Here is a 23,211-nt window from a genome sequence, read left to right as displayed (position 1 = left end):
CCTACATGTTTCCTCTTTTCTTACATACTAGAAACGGCCTTAAATACAATGTTTTTGTTCTTGAAGAGGAGCCCTTTCTAGGACTCCTTTTTCTATGAGGTCCAAATGATAGGGAGAATTAAGCACTTTGCGTTTCATGACACTGGAAGGCTTCCTGATATCTTTTTTCATTGCCACCTTACCCATTTGCTAGAGATCCTACCTGCCATCTTGGCAATGGGAAAAGAGGAGTGGGTAGGGCTGTGGGCATTATGTCTGATAGAAAGTAAAACAACAGGAGGAGAAAGTCAGGTATCCAGCGACAAAAATATTGACCTTAAACTCAAGGATGAGTTTGGAAGTGACTGAGTATGTAAAACAGCCTGAAGTCAATAAATCCAAAGACACACTTGGGGGTGGGGTGGGGGCGCAGAAAAAAGAAATCAAAGCTGTATAAAAAAATAACTGGTAGCCTTACAGTGACTGCAATATCAACGAGGCAAAACATATCTGGAGAGGGTTCCTGACAGTCACAGGACTGTGGATAAAAGGAGTCTGGTGACCTTAGAAAGCCTGAGATGTTGAAATGTCAAGAGGCCTGCTGGCCTTGAGTCCTACAAGTGCAGGAAACTGGACTAATATAGTATTTTCTAATGGCTGACTATATAAAAAAGGTCTGGATCTACTCTAATCTCCATTACAGGGTTCATCTAGGGATAGTGGACTGACTGACGCCTCAGTGGCAAATCTATATTTTTTGTCACTGGACACCTCCAAATTAATTACTAACTGCAAATATTGGTCCTTAAAGTTTAAATCTCTTAGCCTAGAAACTCTTTAAAGGTAAAAAATTCTTGGCATCATTAACGCTAGGCACAGTCTCACCTTCGAATTCATCCCAGCCACCCAGCCAGTACGGAAGACACATTATTACTTCACAAGTCCTACTTCATATACTTAACTATGACTTTTCCTATTTTCTTCCTTTATCTTTTCTTTCAATACTCCTGTTTCCCGTACACAAAGGCCCTAGTCAACTTCATTTACTCTTGCTCAGGGTCTGTCTTTCCTCCACAAATATGCCCACAAACCTTACGTATACAACTTTCAACATGCTACTTAACTGTCAAACTAATCTTTCAGGTGCATATGCAAAGCTCATATCTCAGGTGTTAGAAATACACATGGCTGACCTTAAAGCAGCTCACATCATATGGTAAAATAAAACACTTCTGCACACTACTTGTGTTTGAGGATACCCGTTCTAACACTGATTCATTATTTGACAACTCTACTCTATATGACCCAGCTAAAGCTTTTTGGATCATCACCTCAGGACTCAAAACAACACACATTCTATGTAATAAAACACCACATTTTCACACCTAGCTAGCTTACTATCCACCAAGTATAACAGCAGTGGCAGAAATACAGGTAAAACTACATATAACACTGAAATGCTTCAATAAGGCATCCTGGCTCTATGGCACAGAGGGATGAAGTCCTGACTACCACCTAGATGACAAGTGTTGAACTACTGGCGTGGGTGCTGAAACAGCTGGACGAGGGAAGGTGAGAGAGAGTGGGCAATGCAGACTTGAACATCATGGGAAGGAAGGACTGCTGGTTCTGACAGGCAGAAAGCCACTATGTAGTCAGAAGCATGCAGGAAATGAACAAAGCTGTAGGCTGGGGACATAAGCTTGGTCTAGCCAAACTGGTGATGGTACCATGTGTGGAACCACACAGACATTGGGAGATGACATAACTGGTCCATTCATGGTGATGCTGGTGCTCAGGTCAGACATCAAGAAGCAGGATTAGGGCCATAAGCAAAAAGAAGCCGTGATGTCTGCCACAACAGCTCTGCAATCAGCTTTTGCCTCTCAGGGAATTGATGAGTTGGGGCTGATTCCCATCCCTAAGAGGAACAAACAAGTCAAAGGACTGCTGCAGGGTGCTGAAAGCTGGCAGGCAGCAGAGAACCCCCCTTCTGCCACAAGGGTACAGTACGCATTGCAAAAACAAGCTTTAACAGGACAGAGGGAACAGCCTTGGTCTATTCAAACAATATTAACTGCATTAGGAATGCCCTATGATTTCCTGTTACATCCAACATAGATGCACTTTTGACAGTTAGGACTAAACCACTTAAGTCCCTCATATTTGGATTTATCTGCATGCCCCCCCCCCCCATCACCTAAAACACCTTGGAGGAAAATTTGTCCTACTAAATTAGCGAAATTAATAATTATTCTGGGTAATCTCAATGACAAATCTTATTTGCTACAGATTCTTCCTCTTACCATATTTAATCTATTCTGGGTGACTCAGCTCATCAACGGTTCCACTCCATGCAATACAGCTACTGCTGACAAAAACAGTATCATTGATTTAAAACTTGTACCTAAACCTCGCAACACAGAAAAATTATGAATTATGTCCAACTGAGTGACCACCTCTAGTTTTTACTGCACAGGTTTACAAAAGGATTAGAACATAGAGTAATGGCACTAAATTAAACAGCATCCATGAATCTATCTTCTAAACTTCATATCATTAAGTATTTCAAGTGTTCACCAAACTCACTTTAGAAAGAAGCTGTCAAGTTAAATTCAACTGCTCCTTAATACTTTCAATAAATTAAGACACCCATAAGGCTTAAACACAAACATGGCAAGACAAGCATCCTGTTAACTCATTCATGTCTCACTGTGACCTCATTCTGAAACAGTATTACCATCACAAACCATTCAACTCTTTCAATACGAACACATGGGAAATGCAGTAAGAATGCAATTCAAAAACAGTAAGCAGCTGCGCTTTCTCAACCAACAAACTAAGCAAAAGAACAACCTAACACTTTCGGATTATGTAACCCAGTTGATTATGCCAGGGAATACATCTCGGATTTGACACTGAAACAAGCTTTCTAAGGTCACCATTCTCTCAGTAAAGCTTTTGTATCTTAAATAAAGGAAAACCTTCATAATTTCCTCTCTTCCTGAGGTGGCACTTCTACTAAACTAATTATATGCAAACAGGTCTCCTCTCACAAAAATACTTCGGCACTGTATCCATCAACAATTAATGGCCAATCTTGGTGTGTTTTCCCCACAAAATATGGATTTGGGGCAGGATACAAAATGAAAACAGCTCTCATGGCTTTCACTGACTATATCCAAGCCATGTCAATGATGCTGGCTCCAAGTAGGTACAGATGTCTCTAAATATTACACCCATACCTCTCAACCACTGAGAGCAAGAAATCTGGCCAAAGCCATAAAAAGAAATGGGACAAAGATCCAAAAGTAGGGACAATTTTTAGATACTGCTCTTACAAACGTAGAAAGTTGATAGAATAACATGTTTTGCATTAGCATGAAGTTAAGACAAACTCAAATATCTGTCATTATTTTCTAAATTCAGTCTTTAATGATTTGCTACTAATCTGCCAGAAAAAACACAATTTTCTGGAAAACGGACCAAAAATATGAGGCAAAAATCTGGACATTCTGCGAAAATCTGTGCAGTTGAGAGGTATGATTACACTCTAGTAACGCTTCCAGGTGTTTCTGCAGTTACATCCTACTGACGCCTCTAGGTGCCAAGTATTGCTTGATCATATTTGCATTAACAAGTATAAAACCATGCTACACATACCAAGTATTAAAATATTTTATCCTTAAGCTTACACAATGGCACTGACATATAACCTCTGTCAAGTACAGATAAAGACATATTAACTGCTGTTCACAAATTTATTTATATCGTCATAAATTTCATGTTTCTCTAGATATCTTGACAACCAAGAAGCATAGACAGAACTGCTTAGCCTCATATGAAAGCTCTTAGTTAGCTGAACAAAATGCTGATGACACTGTGTGTACAACTTGAGTGACTGCTGAAATATTTTAAGTTGTTTACAAAATATTACAAATTTAATAGTTACTGTGTTTACTTTGACTTGTAAAATCCAGTGTAAGATCTAAAAACTAAAGAATGCTACCACTATGAAAAATAGTTTGTGCTGAAGAGTTTGACACATTTCTTTAGTAACCCATATGATTCCAGAGACATGAATATTTGCTTGAAATGCAACAACATAGTTTGATTTTATCAAAAGCTTAAGCTCCACCCATTGGAAGTTACAGTGCAAACTTCCAAACCTTCACTGAAGGGAATGAGTTAAGCTACATATTAGCTCGCCCTGTCAAAAATCACTTGACTAAGAGCCCAGCACCGATTACAGAGCTAAACTACTAAATGGTTTAAACAGGTAACTTTCAAAATAACACCCAGTCGATATGCTGGAGTTATGCTCCATCACACAGTGTATCTGAGTAATTGCCTCCCAAGAGTTCATCTCTCTAAACTCTTTGCCATCAGCATGTCTCACAGTTCCCACAAAATCCACATCATCCAATATGCAGGTGATTTAACTTTAATTTATTCTGCAAAAAAAGAGTTACAGAAACTAACTCTGATCTCCAAAGCTCCTTCACTAAACCTCAAGACAGGCTATGACAATAAAGTTTAATAAACGCCGATGAGTGACATGTCATTTTCCAGTAACCCTTTCCACAACTAATGGCCTTACTATTAAACTGTCTTCTGGTATCCTCAGTCAGATGGCAAACAATTTTCAACTAGTTGGGCAATGATCAGTCTAACTGTACTTAGAAACAGTGATTAAAAAACTAAAAGCAACGACTTTTACATCGGCTGAAATGTTCCTAAAGTGTACTTGAATTACAATAGTCAACTCATACTTTGTATACAAGGTGAATTCTCTAGTACTACTTTGACTAATTTGCACAATGTAAAACTTTCTAACTTTGAACAACTACATAACAAAACTGCAAACTTTGCAACTATTGTCACTGTCTCATCACTTTAGTATCATGAAGAAAATTCAACGGCTTAAACTAGGACATTTTAACACCCCTAACCAACTATAGTGACACATCATATCCTTCATTCTCTGAACAGATGCCATGTGATACAAGCTATGCTACAACAAAACACTACCGATACACACCAGTCTGATAAACAAGTTAAAAAAGTCTAAAAACCTTTATGATACCTTTGTGCATGCAGTGCATGAGGTCACATGTTTTGGAATAATCTCAACAATGAAATCAAGAAATTCTATGAGGTCAGTCTATTAAAAAATAATGAAAATGCATTTTAACTCAAAGTGGAATGGTGTGTACAAGATCAGTAACTCATAACCACTGCAAATATGTTCTCCTGCAACCAACTTGACTCCTACTGTAATATACTGCCATCCAAACAGTACATCTCTCTTACGCCTAAATATCCAGGAACATATATACCCTCTACTACGGGCTATGCCTACTTCTCCTGAATGCGAAATCATCTCCCTTTAGATATTGAGGCAGCAGGTTAGCTAATCACAAACACGCATTTTTCTTCTTTCCTCCTCCCCAAGCACACACTACTTCCACTTTTGGTTCACCCACTTAAAAAGATCCAAATTAATGTTCATCTCTTCCAAATGTATCCTTCTGTCTATTAACCTTCATTTCCACTCTCTATGATGACCTCAGCTGCAAATAATTGTAAACACTGTGTATTACTGTTGTATTACTTATTCTTTCTACCTTTCTTAGCACTTCACTTGGTGCTTGCTATCTTTTCTAACCCATTTCATCTCACTTTTAATGTAATCTGCTCTATCTTGTAGCAATGAAATGTTTCATTGTTACATCCATGTACAACCTCTTCCTTGTACAGCTCACTCGAGCTACTTGACTGGCTACCCTTCAAGGGGAAGTATGCTTATGCATGTTGAATTTTCATGGCTGTAAGAGTGAAAATGTATTCAGCATCATGCTCTCTCTGGGCGTGAACTGTACAGAGTGTAATACTTGGTGTTTTTCCTAGGTGTCATCCAGATGGTGAGCCACAACACCCCTCCTAATAGATGATCTGCCAACAGCCACTCATTCCCATTCTCCCCCATCATTTCCTACATGTGCCAGAGTTACTAATCAAACTCGGGTCACCTGAATAGTAGTCACACAATTTCATCCCTCAATGCCACAGGGCTGGCTGTGCATTGGTATCACTTCTTCAAGCTGTGTAGTTAGTCTTTACAGATTAGTTATCAAAGGTTAACAACTGCTCATTGTCTGAATTTGCATGACTTTCCTGTTATTCTGCCAAAAACGGCTTTTGCTCAGTCATACTATCTCAGTCAAAAGAAAAATATATGCAAATTATCACAAAATACAGTTGCTGATGTTATTTCTGGTGTGAGGTTCAAGGATCACGACTAAGTATACATAATCTGCATCTAACAATTATCACATAATACTTCGTATGCAGCAGCAGCAAAAAAAAAAAAAACAGTAGCAAACATGAGATATCCCTAACTATGGAAAGCTGCCAGTTTTAGGACCCTTGCTTTCCTAATTCAGTCATCTGTCATACGACTGGCTCTCCAAATCCAGTTACCAACTTCTTCAAAGGTTAACCTAATTTTGCAATCCTCTTCCAAACAGCCCGTGAATCATCAAATTAAGGACTCTATTATACTATATCTGCCTGGTATCAGAGGAAGAAATAAGTATACCCAGTCTGCACACTTTAAATGCATTCAGTGTTGCACCTCCCCATCAATGTCTTTCTCCTTTCCCCTCCTCTACCATGACTTCTTGGTTTTCATTTTCACTACTCACTCTGGCAGTCAAACTTGTGAATCTACAACCTTTGACAATGCACCTTCACATATCTGAGGAGCAGCTGGTATCCACATCTCCTGTCTGTGCTCCTACCTCTCCAGTTTTGTTCTCCTGTTTGCAAACACTCGTTCACATTTACCTGATACAATCTTGTGTACCCACTATTGTGTCATCCTCCCACCTTCTCTCTCCTAGTCTCAGTGAGCAGAGCTCCACCTCCTCTATTCCCTGGTCACATCCTTTCCCTTTCTCTCCCCTGTATTGTACAGGTGGCTGAAACCCTTTATGACAGCTTGATTAACCTCATCTTCTCTTGTCTCTGGAATTGCAAACAGTAAGCCTGATTCTTTTTTTTTTTTTTTTTTTTGGGGGGGGGGGGGTTGCACTTTCCCCATGGTACACATTTGATCAAGACTGGAGACTCCACACAAGTACTTGCTTTGAGAAAGAGAGGGCAGACTTTTGGGGTTAGGCCACCCACAAAAGTGAGTGAGGAGGACACCAAAACCATGCACTATGGTAAAGCCTAGCTCATACAAGCACTGCATAAACAAATCTACTTAACTAAGATGAACTCATCTTTGATTACATAGCTCCTCCTGTTACTACAGAAAATAGGATATTAACTAACAATCTGCTGTATTTCTGCAACAAAACTTACACAAATTAAATAAAAATGATACTCACTTGCGACCACATTCCGAATATTTAGCAATATTTTTTAAAATTAAGGCAGCTGTTAACCGGATGTGTTTTGTTATTGGTCCCTCTTTCTCATCCTGAAAATAAAGAGAAGGACAAGAACATTTCTCTGAATAAACAAAAGACCCACACATAAGAAGTCCCATGCTAAATCAATTCCAGGCATTACTTACAGTAAAATCTCTAAAGACAAGGTTCCGTGATCCTCTCCGCAGTGCCATGAGAGCTGCACTAGGATGATTCACTATTGTCTTTTGTGCTCTGGGAGTTGATGTGTTACTTCCAGGAGGAGGTGGTCTAAAATTAAAAAAAAAATCTGTTTTTATCACTTGGAAATTAAGCAAACACAAGCAAGAAATCAAGAATCCATCCTCTTAAGTTTTCCTACAAATTCTGCATCCTTACATAGTGTGTACGCATAGTATTTTTTCCACTTGCCCTGACTTCCAGAGCAACCATGTTTTCATCACACTGTCTTGGCTCTGCTTAAATCATGTGCTGTACTTATTACCTTGACTAGCAGGATTAACTGGTGCTTCTAATGCTATCTCAACAAAGCAGTGATATTTTGTTTCTTGAACTTTCCCTCTGGTCTTACTTCAGTCCTACCTTGTAAGAATTAAAAGGACTATATAATATACTGTAATGAAGCCGAAATGACTAGAAGAAAGTAAAATGAATGTATATCTTTTAATTGCCCAGAACTATGCTGAACAGGTACCAGTCTGTCCTTTATGCACCAAAATTTCTTCTACCTTTCAGATCAAAAGTCTGCATACACTGCAGTACGGTTAAAAATGTTTTATTACGTACAGTGGAGATAGATGTCAAGTATATCCAAATCAAATCTTACAGTGCTGATAAACTGAAATAGATTGAATTATAATGTCCATAGCTTCTGCACTCATTACACTCAGAATTATTCCCTTACTCCTGATTATAATTAATATTCTAGAATGCTGAATATCTGACCACACTTTTGCACTCACTCGAGTATCTGCACCAAACTTCTGTGGACTGCACTGCAATGACTTCTGTGTGCATCAGTCTGAACTAACTTCCTCTGTGTTTGAAGTACATCTCCTAACAGGTTCATAGGTGTGTACTAGGCTAATGGCCCTGGGGCCTTTACAAGCATAGCCATAGGATTACCCTGGCATTGTACCACCCAACCTTAGTTCCCAGTGCCTCTGTTGAGTACAGCCACTGGAGTTATCCCTGGGGTGAATTTTCTATTTCCCATCCAATCGTCAAGGTTCCTTTTGAAGAGGGCCAAAGAGGCACTCTGCTCGACATGTATGGGCAGTCTATTCCAGAGTCTGGGGAGTCTCTGGGTCAGGAACCTATCCCTCCAGCATGTTTTGTTTATTTTGATGACAAGGTTTAGATCCCTGGAGCATGTGGCTCTGAGGGATTGGGATTTCTTTAAGTGTAGCATGTCCAACAGCTCTGGGTTTGACCTGTCCTTGTATGTTAAGCAGAGATCGCCTCTGAGTAGACGATATGCGACAGAGTATAGCTGGAGTTTTTTAAGGTGGTCAGCGTAGGGCATCTGCTTTAGGCCTGTGATTCTTTTAGTGAGGTATTTCTGCGGCCTTTCCAGTTGTTGCAGATGTCTTGAGAGGTACATACCAAATGGGGCACTGTATTCTATAATGGGTCTAATGAGGGATGAGTACAGTGGGACAATGACCTCCTTTTTTCTGGATGAAAAGCCCTTAGTGATGAGGTGTGCCACACAGAAGGATTTCCTGACTGTTGTGGCGATGTGGTTATTGAAGGTGAGACCACTGTCCACCTGTGTCCCCAAGTCTCTTATCACACTTTTGGTGTTTAGTGTACTGCCACCTATGTGGTAATTCACGGGTACATGTTTTTTCCAAAGGGGATAACCATACATTTCTTGGCATTGAGCCTGAGCCCATGGCTCTGGCACCAAGCATCTGTTTCTGTAAGGCCTTTCTGTAGAGTATCCACATCATTTGGGGATTCAATAATGCCTCCCAGTTTGCAGTCCCTTAGTGTTGGCCTGTACTTCAGAGAAGTAGATGCCAAACAAGAGCAGTCCCAGGACTGAACCCTGAGGTACTCCACTTGTCTGGAGCTGGATTTGAAGTCGGCTACTTTTACAGTGTGGGTTCTGTCAGTAAGCCAGTTGGCAACCCATTGGGTGACATAGGTATTAATGCACAGCTTAGTAAGTTTATCTATGATTACAGAGTGGGGGATGGTGTCAAAGGCCTTGGCGAGGTCTAGATAGGCTGTGTGAACCACCTTACCCTTGTCCATGGCTCTGGAGACAGACAGGTTCAGGAGACAAGATCGGCCCTTCACGAACCCAAACTGGGTGGTGTCCAGTGTTTGAAGGTTGCCAGTGTCTTTGTTTATAAGTTCCATGATAATACGCTCCATGGCCTTGCAGATAAGGCTCGTCAGACTGATGGGACGGTAGTTTCCAGGATCCGAGGTGGATTCCCCCTTGTGGAGTGGGATAACTGTAGCTCTGCGCCACTCAGTGGGCACGAAACCTGAGGTGAGGCTATGATTAAACATGACACTTGGGTGAAGTGCCAGTTCATATAGTACACAGCCCGGGATGTCATCTGGTCCCATGGATGCTGTATTCTTAGCTTTGGAGAGTGCGTTTTTACCTGTGTGGCTGTTATTACCGGAATTTGGCAATCTTCTGGTAGTGAGATGGGCAGTTTAGGGGGTGAGAGGTGGGGTGAAGTTGGCACTGAAATGATCTGCCAGGATCTTAGCAATATCCTTGGGACTAGTATATTTAATGCCATTCTGTTTTAGCTCAGAGCAGATCTGAGCATTGCCATTTAGATTCTTGACATAGTTATAGAATGCCTTGTGGTTGTCTTTGGAATCTTTGGCAATTTTATTTTCATAACTAGCTTTGGAGGATTTTATGAGGGATCTCAGTTTCTTACTGAGACTGGTAAGGGAGTTTTTTGCATCCTGGGATTTTCCTCTTTTCTGCAACAGTTTCTTCCTTTTGTTGTAAAGTTTGTTTATGGCAGGGAACCACCAGATTGGCTTCCTTTTTTTGGAGGAGAGCATCTTGGTTCTATTTGGGATGGCACGATTCATGCATGAGTGGATGTGCTCGTACAGTGCCTTAGTGTAGGATTTAGCAGTCAAACGTTCAGTTCCCGTCTGCATGGGTGTCATGAAGTTTGTCACTTCTGACTTGAGTAGCATGAAGTTGGCTTTGGAGAAGTTTTTTATGGAGGTTTCCTTACTGGGGGGTGGGAGTGGATGTTAAGGGTGATTAGCTTATGATCAGACCTGACTAATGAGGGGGTGACCATAGGTGTGGAGCATCGATTTCCCATGTTGGTAATGACCAGGTCTAGGATACTGGAGCCCCTTGGTGGGACTACGGATTAGTTGATCCAGGGCATTGGAATTTATGAATTCCAAGAACAGCTGGGCAAAGGTGTTGGTACAGGAGTAGTTTTCCCAGTTAATGGCAGGGTAGTTAAAATCACCCAGTATTAGGGTGTTTGGTTCTATCTTAATATTTTCCAGTATGTTTAGAAAGGTGCAATGAGAATCTTGGGGCATGGTGGGGGATCTGTAGCAAGCTACAATTTGGATTGCAGTCTTACCTAGTGTTAGGTGCACCTGGAGAATTTCAGACGCATTGTGTTGGGCAACTAGCCTGGTGGTGTGAATATCCTTGGTGAATATGGACACTCCTCCACCTTTAGTGTTTCGGTCCTGGTTTGGTGGCTGAAAAGTGTGGTAAGAGTTGTAGCCTGGTATTGCAGGGGTGCTCTCTGGAGCCTTGAACCAGGTTTCAGATACTGCACAGATATCGATGTTCTCCATTTTTAGGAGTGCCTCGAGAGAGTCCATTTTGAGGTTTAGACTTCTAGCATTAAATAGCATTACCTTTTGCATGCTTGTACCTGTTACGGTGATGGTTTTGTCCTTTGAACTTTGCCTAAAAAAGGCACTATAGGGGTGGCAAGAGCCTTAGCCAGTAACCTGAATCCCAGGGGCGACAGGTGCAGACCATCTCTGGCAAAGCATTGTGGTCTGTCGATCACGTCATCCCAGGCAGACAGATACTGGATCCCCTTTGAATGACACCAGAAGCTTAGCCAATTGTTGAAGTCAATCATTTTGTCCTTATATTGTAGTATCATTCTGGGCGAAGGCAGGATGCTACTCAGGGCTAGCGTCATACCTGCCTGGGCCACATGATCCGAGAGCTCTTCCATGTCTCTTTTCATGCAGTCCAGGGAGGTACGTCTCAAGTCATTCACTCCAACGTGGACAATGACAGAGTCATATTTGTACTTGTTGTGGAGTGACTTGAGTTCATGCATTATGTGGCAGATCCTGGCACACGACAGGCAGCTGACTGTAATTTTCTCTTTGTTCAACCTGGTGAGTGAGACATCAGTGTGCCGGACTATACAGTCACCTATGACTAAAGTGTTAGGTACACTGTCTTGCCTTAGGGGCTGTTGCTGGGTGGCACACTGGTGTTGTGAGCTATGTGACACTTTGGTTGTGATTGGGGTTTGCTTTTCAGCTTTGGAGGTCCTTGTTGCTTGGGCAGGTTACTGTTAAGGGCCACCACATATGTGGATTTAGTGTTGCTATATGTGGGTGTTGGTGGTGTGGGTTTAGAAGGGCTATGTGTTGCTTGAGGTGTAGTGTGGGTGTTAACCTTCTCCTCGACTGTCTAGCACAATCTTGGGTGGAGAGAGCTTTGCTTCCAGTTTGGCTATGTAAGTGCATCTCTCACAGGTTGTAGTGTTGGGTGGTAGGAGGAGAGGGTTGTGTGTGTACATGAGGCAATTGCTGCATTGCCCCAGTATGCCCAGATTCACCAGGTGGACAGGAGAAATCACCGGAAGCTGACCCTTGGACATGCTTGGTTTGGCGTTTTTTTTTTTTTTTTTGTAAAGTACAGGAGCTGTTTTCCCTTACCTTAGCAAGGTACTTTGCAATTATAGGCTGTTTAACGCCTACGATTAATTTCTCCTTATTAACAAGGAGAGTTGAGTGTTTGTATCAGTTTAAGGCTTCCTAGTGCTTTCCAGCAGGTATTAGAGCAAGTGCTAGTCCACAGGGATGCTTAAAGGTAAGATAAAAAAAATGCACACTGCAGTGTACACTAGAGAAGTTAGATGTGAAAGTAGGTAACTTAAGTTTTACCTTTTTAAAAAGTTAAGGTTTAGTGGAGAGTTACTATCTTTAAAACAGCAAGATGGATTGAAAGGGGTGGTCACTTCTGGTACTATGGAATACAGTAGGATGGCCAATAAATTTAAATAGTTGAAGGGGAGTGATTTCAAAAATGATAATTTTGTGATTACTCACACAAGCCAATGAAAGCAGAGAGGAAATGAGATCTATAGTCAAATTAACATAAGAGGCAGGCAACTAGCAAGACAGTGGTATTTAACAAGACAACTGAAACTGGGTAGGAGGGTGGGGAAAAATTTTTGCCGGACTCAGAAGAGACAGAGCTGTGGTCTCTTTTGAAGTCTTGAAGAGGGTCAGCGAGGTGCTCTGCTTGACATGTATGGGAAGTCTATTCCATAGCATGGGCAGTCTCTGGGTTATGAACCTGTCCCTCCAGTACGTTCTGTTGGTTGGAGTAATGAGCTTGAGGTCTCTGGAGCGTGTGGTGCGGAGGGATTGGGATTTCTTTAGATGTAGCATTTCTAACAGAGCTGGGTCAGACATGACTTTTTAAGTCAAGCAGAGATCGCCTCTAAGTAGGCGACATGAGACCGACAATAGTTGGAGTTTTTTGAGTCTGTCCATATAGGACAAGTGTTTAAGGCCTAGGATCCTCTTTGTGAGGTACTTTTGCAGCCTCTCCAGTTGTTGCAGGTGTCTAGTGAGGTACATGCCAACTTGGGCATTGTACTCTATGATTGGCCTAATGAGGGAAGATTAGAGGGAGACAATGACCTCTTTCTTCCTGGATGCAAAACCCTTAGTAATGAGATGTGCCACATAGAAGGACTTTCTGACCACAGTGGCAGTGTAGAGGTCAAAAGAGAGGTTGCTGTCAACCTGTGCTCCCAGATCTCTTATAACACCTTGTGTTCAGCGGACTACCATCGATGTGGTGGTTCATGGGAACTGGAATTTTCCCAAACAGGATGACATTTTTTGGCACTGAGCTTAAAGGCCATGGGTTCTGACCCCAGTCATTGGTTTCAGTGAGGCCTTTCTGTAGGATGTCAACATCACTTGGGGAGTTAAGAATGGCTCCCAACTTGCAATTGCCTGCGGACTTTGATAGCCAGAGTCCCTTCGTGTAGGACTCGACTTCAGAGAAGTAGATACCAAACAGGAGATTACCCAGGACTGAATCCTGTGGGATTCCACACGTTACTAGTCAGCAGTCTGACTTGAAGGCAGCTACTTTCACACTGTGGGTTCTATCTGTGAGCCAGTTTGCAACCCAACTAGTGATATAGGGGTTGAGGTCCTGTGAAAAGGTTCTCCGGTTCGATTCTCGGCTGGAGTACCTTCTGTGCGGAGTCTGCATGTCCTCCCTGTTGAGTGACCTTTAAAGGCATGCAGGTAGGTAGGTGCGTGTGTGTATGCGCCTTCATTGATGGTTGGGCACCGGGCTGGCAACTCGACACCGAAAAACTCCATTGCCAATCAATCTGTGGACTGGTGATCTGCTGTGGTGACCCCTAACTGAGAAAAGCTGAAAGCCATTGCACTGCAGTATTCTTGAATGAAAGTTATGCATTTGTATTGAGACATTATTTTCTACCGAAAGTGCATGTGAAATGTAAAATAAAAAAGATACAGGCCTGTTTTAATATGGCTGCATTTCCAGGCCTATGCAAACAGAATATGTTAGAGATATAAAAAAATCGGAAATATGAAAGCCCTATTGCACAACATTTAATGGTGACCCTATGGGTCAGGGCAAGGCACTGTTTTACAAAAACTAGAAAGGAGTGAATATTGTTATTTTAAAAGCAAGCTTCTATATAAGGAAGCTTTGCTTATTCTGAAGTTTGGCACTTCAAGTCCTGAAGGGATAAATATGTCTTGTAATTGGAAAGTTTTAGTTTAATAACTTAATTAACTGTTTTATTGCCTGTGTATTTTATTGTATATAAGGTGTGGTTGAGTACTGAATTTAGTATTCCACCAAAGGCCATATCTGCTGAGGCGTTAGAATATATTAACCTTTCTTGTGAACTCTGGACTGTCGTACTCTTTCTATAGTACTTGGATCGTGGTCTTGTTTTTGAGAATACTGTATTTCTGTCTAATAAACTACATTTAAGTGAAACCTCATATTGCACTTGTTACTTTATTGGATGTTCTTACTGACCTACTGCAAGTTTACCTGAATTCATTCAAGTAATGTGAATATTTCTGTGGCAAACCTCTTTCTTTTTGTATATTTACAGGTATAGCCTTAGAGCATCAAATGATGTATAAGCAGTCACTACTCAGCAGTACACACACACACACACACACACATACACACATATATGGGTCTACTTCAGAAGACTGACAAACTAAAAGACGGAATCCCAAAATACTGAAAACTCAAAAAAACATTTTTAACGCAGGGGGCAAGCCTCTTTGCACCCCTCATGTACCCTCTCTGCTAATTATATATACCAACTCCAAGATTGCACAATAGTGGAGCAGGGGCAAATTCCATCCTTCGGTATTTTGAGTTTTCAGTATTCTGGGATTCAGTCTTTTGGTTTTTCAGACTTCTGAAGTAGACCCATATATATATATATATCTATATCTATATATATCTATATCTATATATCTATATCTATATCTATATATATATATCTATCTATATATATATATATATATATATATATATGTATATGTACACACACACGAGAGTATGACAGACGGCTGAAGTATCAAAACACTGAATGCCTCTCACACACTCAAAACTGCTTGAATGACAGACAAAATACATCGAATCACATGGATTCAAAACAAAAAATAATCTACTTTTTTTGCAGGGTTCAAGCCCCCCCCCACATCTCCACTCCCCTTCTAATTATATATATTAACTTGAGAATGGAGTACAGCGAGGAAAGAGCAAATTCCCCAATCCCCGTACTGCAATCTCGCACAGCAAAAAAAAGCACATATGTTAGATCAGTTGTATTGGCTTTTTTGCAGTTCGACAAGTCAACTTGCAAATGGGATAAATGGAATCCATCCATACATATATATATATATATACACATACATACAAGTACATACAGATGTACACAAACACACACCTGGTCAGCTGCTTAAGAACTTCCACAGCAACTGCTGGACACAAGGGAACAGCAGTAGGATAATCACAGATGAGAGTTCCCCAACCTCTATACATCACCTTGTGTGCATCTTAAGTATGGTATCAGGGACTTTCCTGAGTGGGTTTGATACTGGAAAGATAGAGTTATGTACTTACCATAACTTGGCATCTGTGTTATCCTATGTCACTATTCATCACTCTTGGGTCTTGGATCAAACACTGGATCCAAGCTGGCAACTTTGTAAGCAGCTTCTAGGCTTGAGCTCCTCCCACTCCCATGATTCCTTGCTGCTCTCTACCCCTCAGATCGAGTTTGCCCCAAGCTAGACAGTAGGCAAGGAAGACTTAGACCACCAGTTAAGACATCCCCACATCCTCTAGAACCAACAGGACAGGGGATGGAGGGAGGGATAGTGATGAATAGTGACATAAGTAACAGATACCAAGTTACGGTAAGTACATAACTTTGAATCTGATGTTATTCATGTCACTATTCCTTCCTCGTGGGTCAGAGTCAATAGTTACCCTAAATCCTGGGCACTCTTAGGGAAGGACATGCCGAAGAACTGTGGAGCCAAAAAAAGCCCTGTTCCTGGAGACAATGTCAAGTCTGTAGTGACTAACAAAGGTCTGAGGAGAAGACCAAGTGGCTGTCGTACAAATGTCATCTATGGAATGACAGGCAAGATAGGCAGTTGATGCAGCCATTGACCTAGTGGAATGAGCTCTGATTGGCCCTGATACAGATAAACCTTTGGAATAATAAGCAAAGGAAATGCATGAAATCCAATGGGAGATAGTTGCTTTGGACACCACCTGACACTTCTTGCTATGAGAAAACGCAATGAACAGTTGGTCAGACCTATGGAAAGTCTTTGTCCTAAGTAGAAACGGAGTTGTCTATGCACATCTAGCCTATGCAAAAGACATTCCCCTTTATTAGCGAAACTTGGAAAGAAAACTGGCAACTGGACTGACTAGTTAAAATTTGCTTCTGTGTCCACCTTAGGCATGAACAAAGGGTTGGTTCGAAAGGCCACTCTGTCTTTATGAAAAACCATGAAAGGTGGTTTGATAGAAAGAGCCTACAACTCCGAAACTCTTTTAGCTGACATTATGGCTACAAGAAAAGCCAACCTTCATGACAATAATTTGATATCACATGTGGCAGCAGGCTCGAAAAGGCTCTGTGCATGAGAGACTGCAGCAAAAAGGAAAGGTCCCAAGGAGGGAAGGATCTTTGATGGGAGGTCAGAGGAGGAAAAAACCCTTTTAGAATGGCTTTACACAAGCAAGAAGAGAAGGTGGGTTCCTCGCAAACACAGAAGTTGGAAATAGCTGCCAACTGCACTTTGATAGTTCAGAAGCTAGCTCCGCCATGAAACAGCAAAGACAAGAACAGCAAGATATCTGAAATGGAGGCCGAAGCAGGATCAAGACTATGCTGCATAGCCCAAATAGAAAACCATTTCCACTTACTGGCATAAATGTTTCTAGTGGAAGCCTTCTGAGAGGCCAGAATAATTTTCTTCACGGGAGATGGGCTGATTCAGAATTACTGGAAGTGGACAAACCATGCTGTCAGATGAAGTGTCTGTAGGTTGGGGATGGGAAATTAGATCAGAGATGGGATCTAGTACCAAAGGGGGGCATTTCAAATGAGACCAAAGAAGGGGAAACCACACCTGCAGAAGCCAAAAGGGGGCAATGAGGATCAAGATGGTCTTGAGGCAACGGGCTTTCTGAAGTACTCTGGGAATGAGAGGCAAGGAAGAATAGGCATAAAGGAGACCCGGGGGCCAATCCTGGACCAGAGCATCCCTGGGGGACTTCCCATATGCAGAATCAGGATGAAATACCGGCTGCATTTGTGGATGAGAGGGGGATGCAAACAGATCACAGCTCAGCTGACCCCAGCGAAGGAAGATCTCTTTCACCACTGAAGGATTCAAGGACCATGAGGACTCAAAATTGCCCTGCTGAGTCTGTCCTCCAGCACAATGGAATCCTGGGGAATGTGCATTGCAATGAGAAAGCGACCCAAGGACATCTCCCATTCCCACATTCTCATGGCCTCGCAACAAAAAGTACAGTTTTGTACCTACCATAAATGTAGATGTCCGAACTGGATAGCATCTGCAGTCATAACAAGTGGGTTGTCCTGTCGTCAGGCAGCCCTGCAGTCGGCCGGATTCCAAAGTCCGGGTCCGGCTTCGGCTGATGTCGCACTCCACCCGACGTCATCTCTGTTGGTCTTCGGGTATAAAAGCATCAGCCGACGCCATTTTCCTCAGTGTTTCTTGCCCCAGATGCCAGTAGCCCTCTTGCAGGCTAAAATTTGGATAGATGCCAATGTTTCCAAATAGATAGAGGTAAACACAAAAATAAGCATATATGTACATATATACAAACAAATACACCATAAAGACTCCCCAACAGCTAGCTATTAGGAGGGTAAACACCCTAGGAGTACCACGGAGGGAAGGAGGGAGGGTAATCCTGACTGCAGATGCTATCCAGTTCGGACATCTACATTTATGGTAGGTACAAAACTGTACTATGTCCTTCATGGATGCATCTGCAGTCATAACAAGTGGGTAGAATACCATAGCCAACTAGGGAGGAGGATAAAAGTAGATTATGGTGTGTTTAGGATCCCTTGCAGTACAGCAGTGGCAAATCCTGCTCGGGATCTGGAATATAGAGGCAAATTATAATGCTTGGCAAATGTATGCACGGAGGTCCAAGTAGCCGCCTCAATAATGTCTTTGGTTGCCACTCCTCGTAAGAAGGCTGTGGTAGTGGCTGTTGCCCTTGTAGAATGAGGTCTTATGTTCTGTGGAATTGGTTTTCCATGGAAGGAGTAACAGTATCGTATGCAATTTCCTATCCATTTGGAGATTGTCTGTTTGGAAATAGCTTTTCCTTCCCTTCCTGTTGCATAGGCTACAAAAGTTGGTCAGTCTTTCTGCTATTTTTGTTCTGTCCAAGTAGTAGCGTAGCTGTCTATGTACATCCAAGGTATGCAGTATTCTTTCCCTCTGTTTTGTGGGTTGGGAAAGAAGGTAGGTAGGTGGATTGCCTGGTTTAAAGATACTCTGGATACCACCTTGGGCATAAATGTAGGATTAGTCCTCATGGACACTCTATCTTGGTGGAAGATTAGAAAGGGTTGCACTGCCATTAAGGCCTGTAGTTCTGAAACCCTCCTTGCTGAAGTAATTGCCAGTAGGAAAGCAGTTTTCCATGACAGGTGTTGTAGGTCTGCTGTTGCTGCTGGTTCAAAGGGTGATAGTGTCAACTTTTCTAGCACAAAGTTTAAATCCCAAGCTGGCAATGGTGGTTTCCTTGGAGGTTTTACATTCTTGATTCCTCTGAGGAACTGCCTGAGCAAAGGGTGCAAAAAAACAGGTGGATCAAAGCTGTATTCTGCTGAAATAGCTGATGCATGTATCTTGATGGAGGAGTAGGACAGGCCTGAATGAAGAAGTTCGCCAGATACTCCAGAATGTTAGGCATATCTATGTTTGACACATCTTTTCCTCTTTCCGCACTCCAAATGACAAACCTTTTCCATTTTCCAGCATAGTTCCTTCTTGTTGAAGGTCTGCGTGCTTCAAGAATAATGTCTTTAACTCTTTGGGAAAGTTCTGGATTAGCTGCTGCTATGTGATGTTCCATGCAGTCAGTTGCAGCGTTTTAGGTTTGGATGTATGATGCTGTAGTTGTTCTGAGTTAACGTCAAAGGCATCAGGGTATTGGCCACATATTGTTCGAGACATGCTCTTCAGTAGTGGGTACCAGTGTTGTCTTGGCCAGTTTGGAGCTATCAGGATTATCCTTGGGCGTTCTTCCTTGATTTTTAGTAGTACCTTGTGTATCAAAGGAAGAGGTGGGAATGCATATGCTGTTAGGCCTTTCCAGTTGAAGGAAAGTGAGTCCACTTTCCATGCTAGTGGGTGGAATGTCCTTGTGCAGAATTTTTTGAGCTGGTGATTGAGAGGTGATGCGAATAGGTCTATCTGTGGCATTCCCCATTTCTTTGAGATGGTCTTGAAGATGTCCGGGTGCAGCTTCCATTCGTGGGCATCCGAGTGGTTCTGCTTAATATGTCTGCTAGAGTATTGTCTTTCCCGGTACAAATATTGCCTGTAACTGAATGTTGTAGCTGAGTGCCAGGGTCCACAGCTCCAAGGTCATTCTGCATAGGGGTATGAATGAGTGCCTCCCTGTTTGTTGATGTACCACATGACTGTGGTGTTGTCTGTCCTTATCATCAACTGGCCCTCTTTGAGGAAAGGTTTGAACTTTTGGATTGCCAGTTTTACTGCCAGCATTTCTTTTAGATTGATGTGTAGGTGAAGTTGATCCTGTGTCCACAATCCTTGCACGCATTTGTCCAGCATGTGGGCCCCCATCCTAGGTCTGAAGCGTCTGTTGTGATGGTCTGGCTTGGTTGACATCTGCGAAAGGGTAGGCCTGGGTTTGACTGGCATGCCTGAGCCCACCATAGGAACTCCTGTTTTAAGCATGGAATTAGTGGGATTTCTGTTTCTAGACTGTGTCTGTGTTGGGACCATAAATTCTTTAGGTACCACTGTAGTTTCCTCATATGTAGTCTGGCAAATGGGACCAAGATTATGCATGATGCCATGAAGCCCAAGGCCTGCAGAACTTTTCTTGCTGTTAACTTGTTCAGTTTTGTTAGTGCCAAGAAGTAAAGAGGAAGTTCTTTTGTTTTCTGTAGTCAGGAATGCCATTTGTTGTACTGTGTCCAATTCAGCCCAAGAATGTCCTTGTTTGGGATGGTATCAGCCTTGACTTTTGTAAATTGACTGTGTATCCCAGTCCTTGTAGCAAGTAAATGACCCTTTGTAAATCTGTTGTCAGCTTGCTTTTGTTGTCCCCTTGTAGTAGGCAGTCGTCCAGGTATGGGTAAATTTGAATTCCCTGTAGTCTGCAATGGCCGATTACTGATGCCAGGCATTTTGTGGATACTCTGGGCAGTAGATAAGCCAAAGGGCAATGCTGAGAATTGATAGTGCTCTGATCCTGCAAGAAATCTGAGGTATCTTCTGCAGATTGGTCGAATGGGGACGTGCAGGTATGCCTCCTTGAGATCTAGAGTTACCAGCCAAGACTCCTTGCCCAGCATGGGAAGAAGTTGCTGTAGGATCAGCATTTTGAATTTTGGGACAATGATGTATGTGTTTAAGGTGGACAGGTGAATTGGTCTCCAACTTTTTCCTTTCTTGGAACTAGGAATAGTCTGGAATAGAACCCTTTTCCTTGTTCTGCTGTTGGCACTCTTTCCACAGCTCTCATGTTTGCTAACTCCATTATCTGGCGTAGAGCCTCTGTTTTTTGATTTGGAGGTAGATTTGGCATTCCTCTTTTGACTGGTAAAGTGTGGAAGTGAAACCGGTAACCTTGATCTATGGTTTGTAAAATCCACTTGTCTTTTGTTATGTAGTGCAAGTTCTTTGAAAATAAGGTTAACTTTCCGCCTAGAGGAGCTGCTATTTGTTCCCTGGTAGGCGGAGTTAGGATTAAGTCACTGTGGTTGTGTTGATGTAGTGGCAGTGGCTGTGTCTGTGCCTCTGTTGTTACCTTGCCACTGTCGTCCTCTGTAGGCACCTCCTCTGGATTGGTTTCTGCCTCTGGCACGTCTATTCCTGCCCCTTTGAAATTTTGTGGAGTCAGGAAAGGACCAATTTTTGGCAGGCCAGTTCCTGCTAAACCTTGGGGGTTGAACCTGCAAGAAATCTTTGACAGTTTGAACAGATTTTGCCTTTTCTTCCATTTTCTTCATAACCTGCTGGGCAGGTGTACCAAACAAACTTGTCTTGTCCATAGGAGCATCTAGCAACTTTGCTTTAACATGATCCGGTAAAGCTTGTTCCTTTAGCCATGCATGCCTTCTTATCACTGTGCCTGTCATGGCTGATCTAAATGAAGCCTCCAGTGCATCATAGCCACATTTTAAGGAATGGTTGCTAACCTGTTGTATGTTATTTACCATCTCTAATACATATTTCTTATCAAGAGATTCATCAGTGGTTAGTTTTTTTTAGTTAACTGATCAAGCATAAACTCTTGGTATTGTATCATGTGAAACTGACAGTTTAAAGCTCTAGCTGAGAGAGTAGCTGAAGTGTAGACCTTCTTACCCCATCTATCTAATGACCTTGCTTCCCTTTCAGAAGGAATAGGGTTTTAGCTGTGGTCGGCTACTGCCTTGGGACCCTGGGATATAGTTTCTGGGTCTGCAAGAGGCCTTGTAAAGGTGGTGATGAGTATCTGGCACCCTGTAAAATCTGTCTGGTTTGGCAGGGGCTGGGGGTAAAGAATCTGGAGCGGAGCAAACATCATTGAAAGCATCATCCACCACAGAGAGAACAGGAGGTATAGCTAAGGGCCTGTGCTGTGGGAGGTGCAGAAAGGTCCTAAGTCTTTTTCTGGAGTCTGAAAAATCCTGTTGCTGCCATTGGAACTGCTCGCATGGCATGCAAGGTTTCCCCAAAGGAGAATTCTTCTGGTGGGGAAGCAGCTGGAATGGATTCTTCAGCATCAGAATCTTCATAATTGGAGAAGGGAGCCTCTGGCTGGTCAGTTATGTCTGATTCATCAGCAGAATCATCAGAAGACACTGGCTCAGGGGGCTCTGCCCTAGGTCTCTTCTCTGGGGGCTGAGAGGCCCTGTCTGGGTGAGATTGAGATCCTCTAATTAAAGAAATTAAATCTTCTGCCAAAGAAAGCATTTGGGAACTAGAAGAGGGCCTGGATGTGGGGGGTTTAACAGGCACTGATTTAGTAGTCTTGGCTGCTTTAGCCCTGGCGAAGGCCTTAATGGACATGGCTGCTGGAGGCCTAGCAGCACCACGTGCTGGGGTAGAGACATCCAAGGGGATGGTGTCTGATAAGTCAACCACCGTAGTGGGTAAAATTTCTGAGGTCGAATCAAGAGTTGTAGCAGGGGCCTCAGTTGAAAGAATAGGTTCAGCTGTACTTTGATCAGTTTTCTCGGTTTCGGCCGAAACCGAGACACTCATGATTTGCTTTACCGTGGTTTCGTGTCGGTCTTTATCTTTTTTTGGTAGATTGGGTAGTCGGAGGATCCGGCGGCATAATGTACGAAAATCAGTACCGAAAAACTGTTCTGCAAACTCCGACCGGCCTAAGCGTTGGTTGAAAGAGGCACAGGCGAACAGGCTGCTACGTCGTGGGCTGGGCCTAAACAAGGCAGACAGTAAGAGTGGAAATCTTTATGAGGTATTTGTTTCCCATAGGTTAAACAATTGTTAACTTTTTCTGACATCGGCTGAGGCAAGAAAGAGCCCCAGCGGGTACTTAGCTTTAGAAGTCTTGAAGTAGTATTCGGTAGAAGTAATCTCTGGATCCGACCGACCGGCACTTGTGAACAGCTTCTGCTTAGAAAGACTGGGGAAAATGGCGTCGGCTGATGCTTTTATACCAGACCAACAGAGATGACGTCGGGTGGAGTGCGACATCAGCGAGCGG

At 42.5% G+C, this 23,211-nt stretch overlaps 1 protein-coding gene across 1 annotated transcript in view; it reads right to left on the bottom strand.

The window, feature by feature from the left end:
- The window catches only part of LOC122793957 (AT-rich interactive domain-containing protein 2-like), a 703,595-nt gene that overhangs the window by 254,784 nt on the left and 425,600 nt on the right, over nt 1–23,211 (bottom strand). The window contains exons 4-5 of the mRNA XM_044062006.1: nt 7,565–7,688; nt 7,377–7,468 (exon numbers count right to left, since the gene is read on the bottom strand). Of these exons, the coding sequence (XP_043917941.1) occupies nt 7,377–7,468; nt 7,565–7,688 (216 nt within the window). The remainder of the gene's footprint in view (nt 1–7,376; nt 7,469–7,564; nt 7,689–23,211) is intronic.

This window comes from Protopterus annectens, chromosome 2.part1 (genome assembly GCF_019279795.1).
Source record: "Protopterus annectens isolate FY-2018-M chromosome 2.part1, PAN1.0, whole genome shotgun sequence".
In the NCBI taxonomy this organism is placed as follows: domain Eukaryota; kingdom Metazoa; phylum Chordata; order Ceratodontiformes; family Protopteridae; genus Protopterus; species Protopterus annectens.
This window is presented reverse-complemented; position numbering and strand designations above follow the sequence as displayed.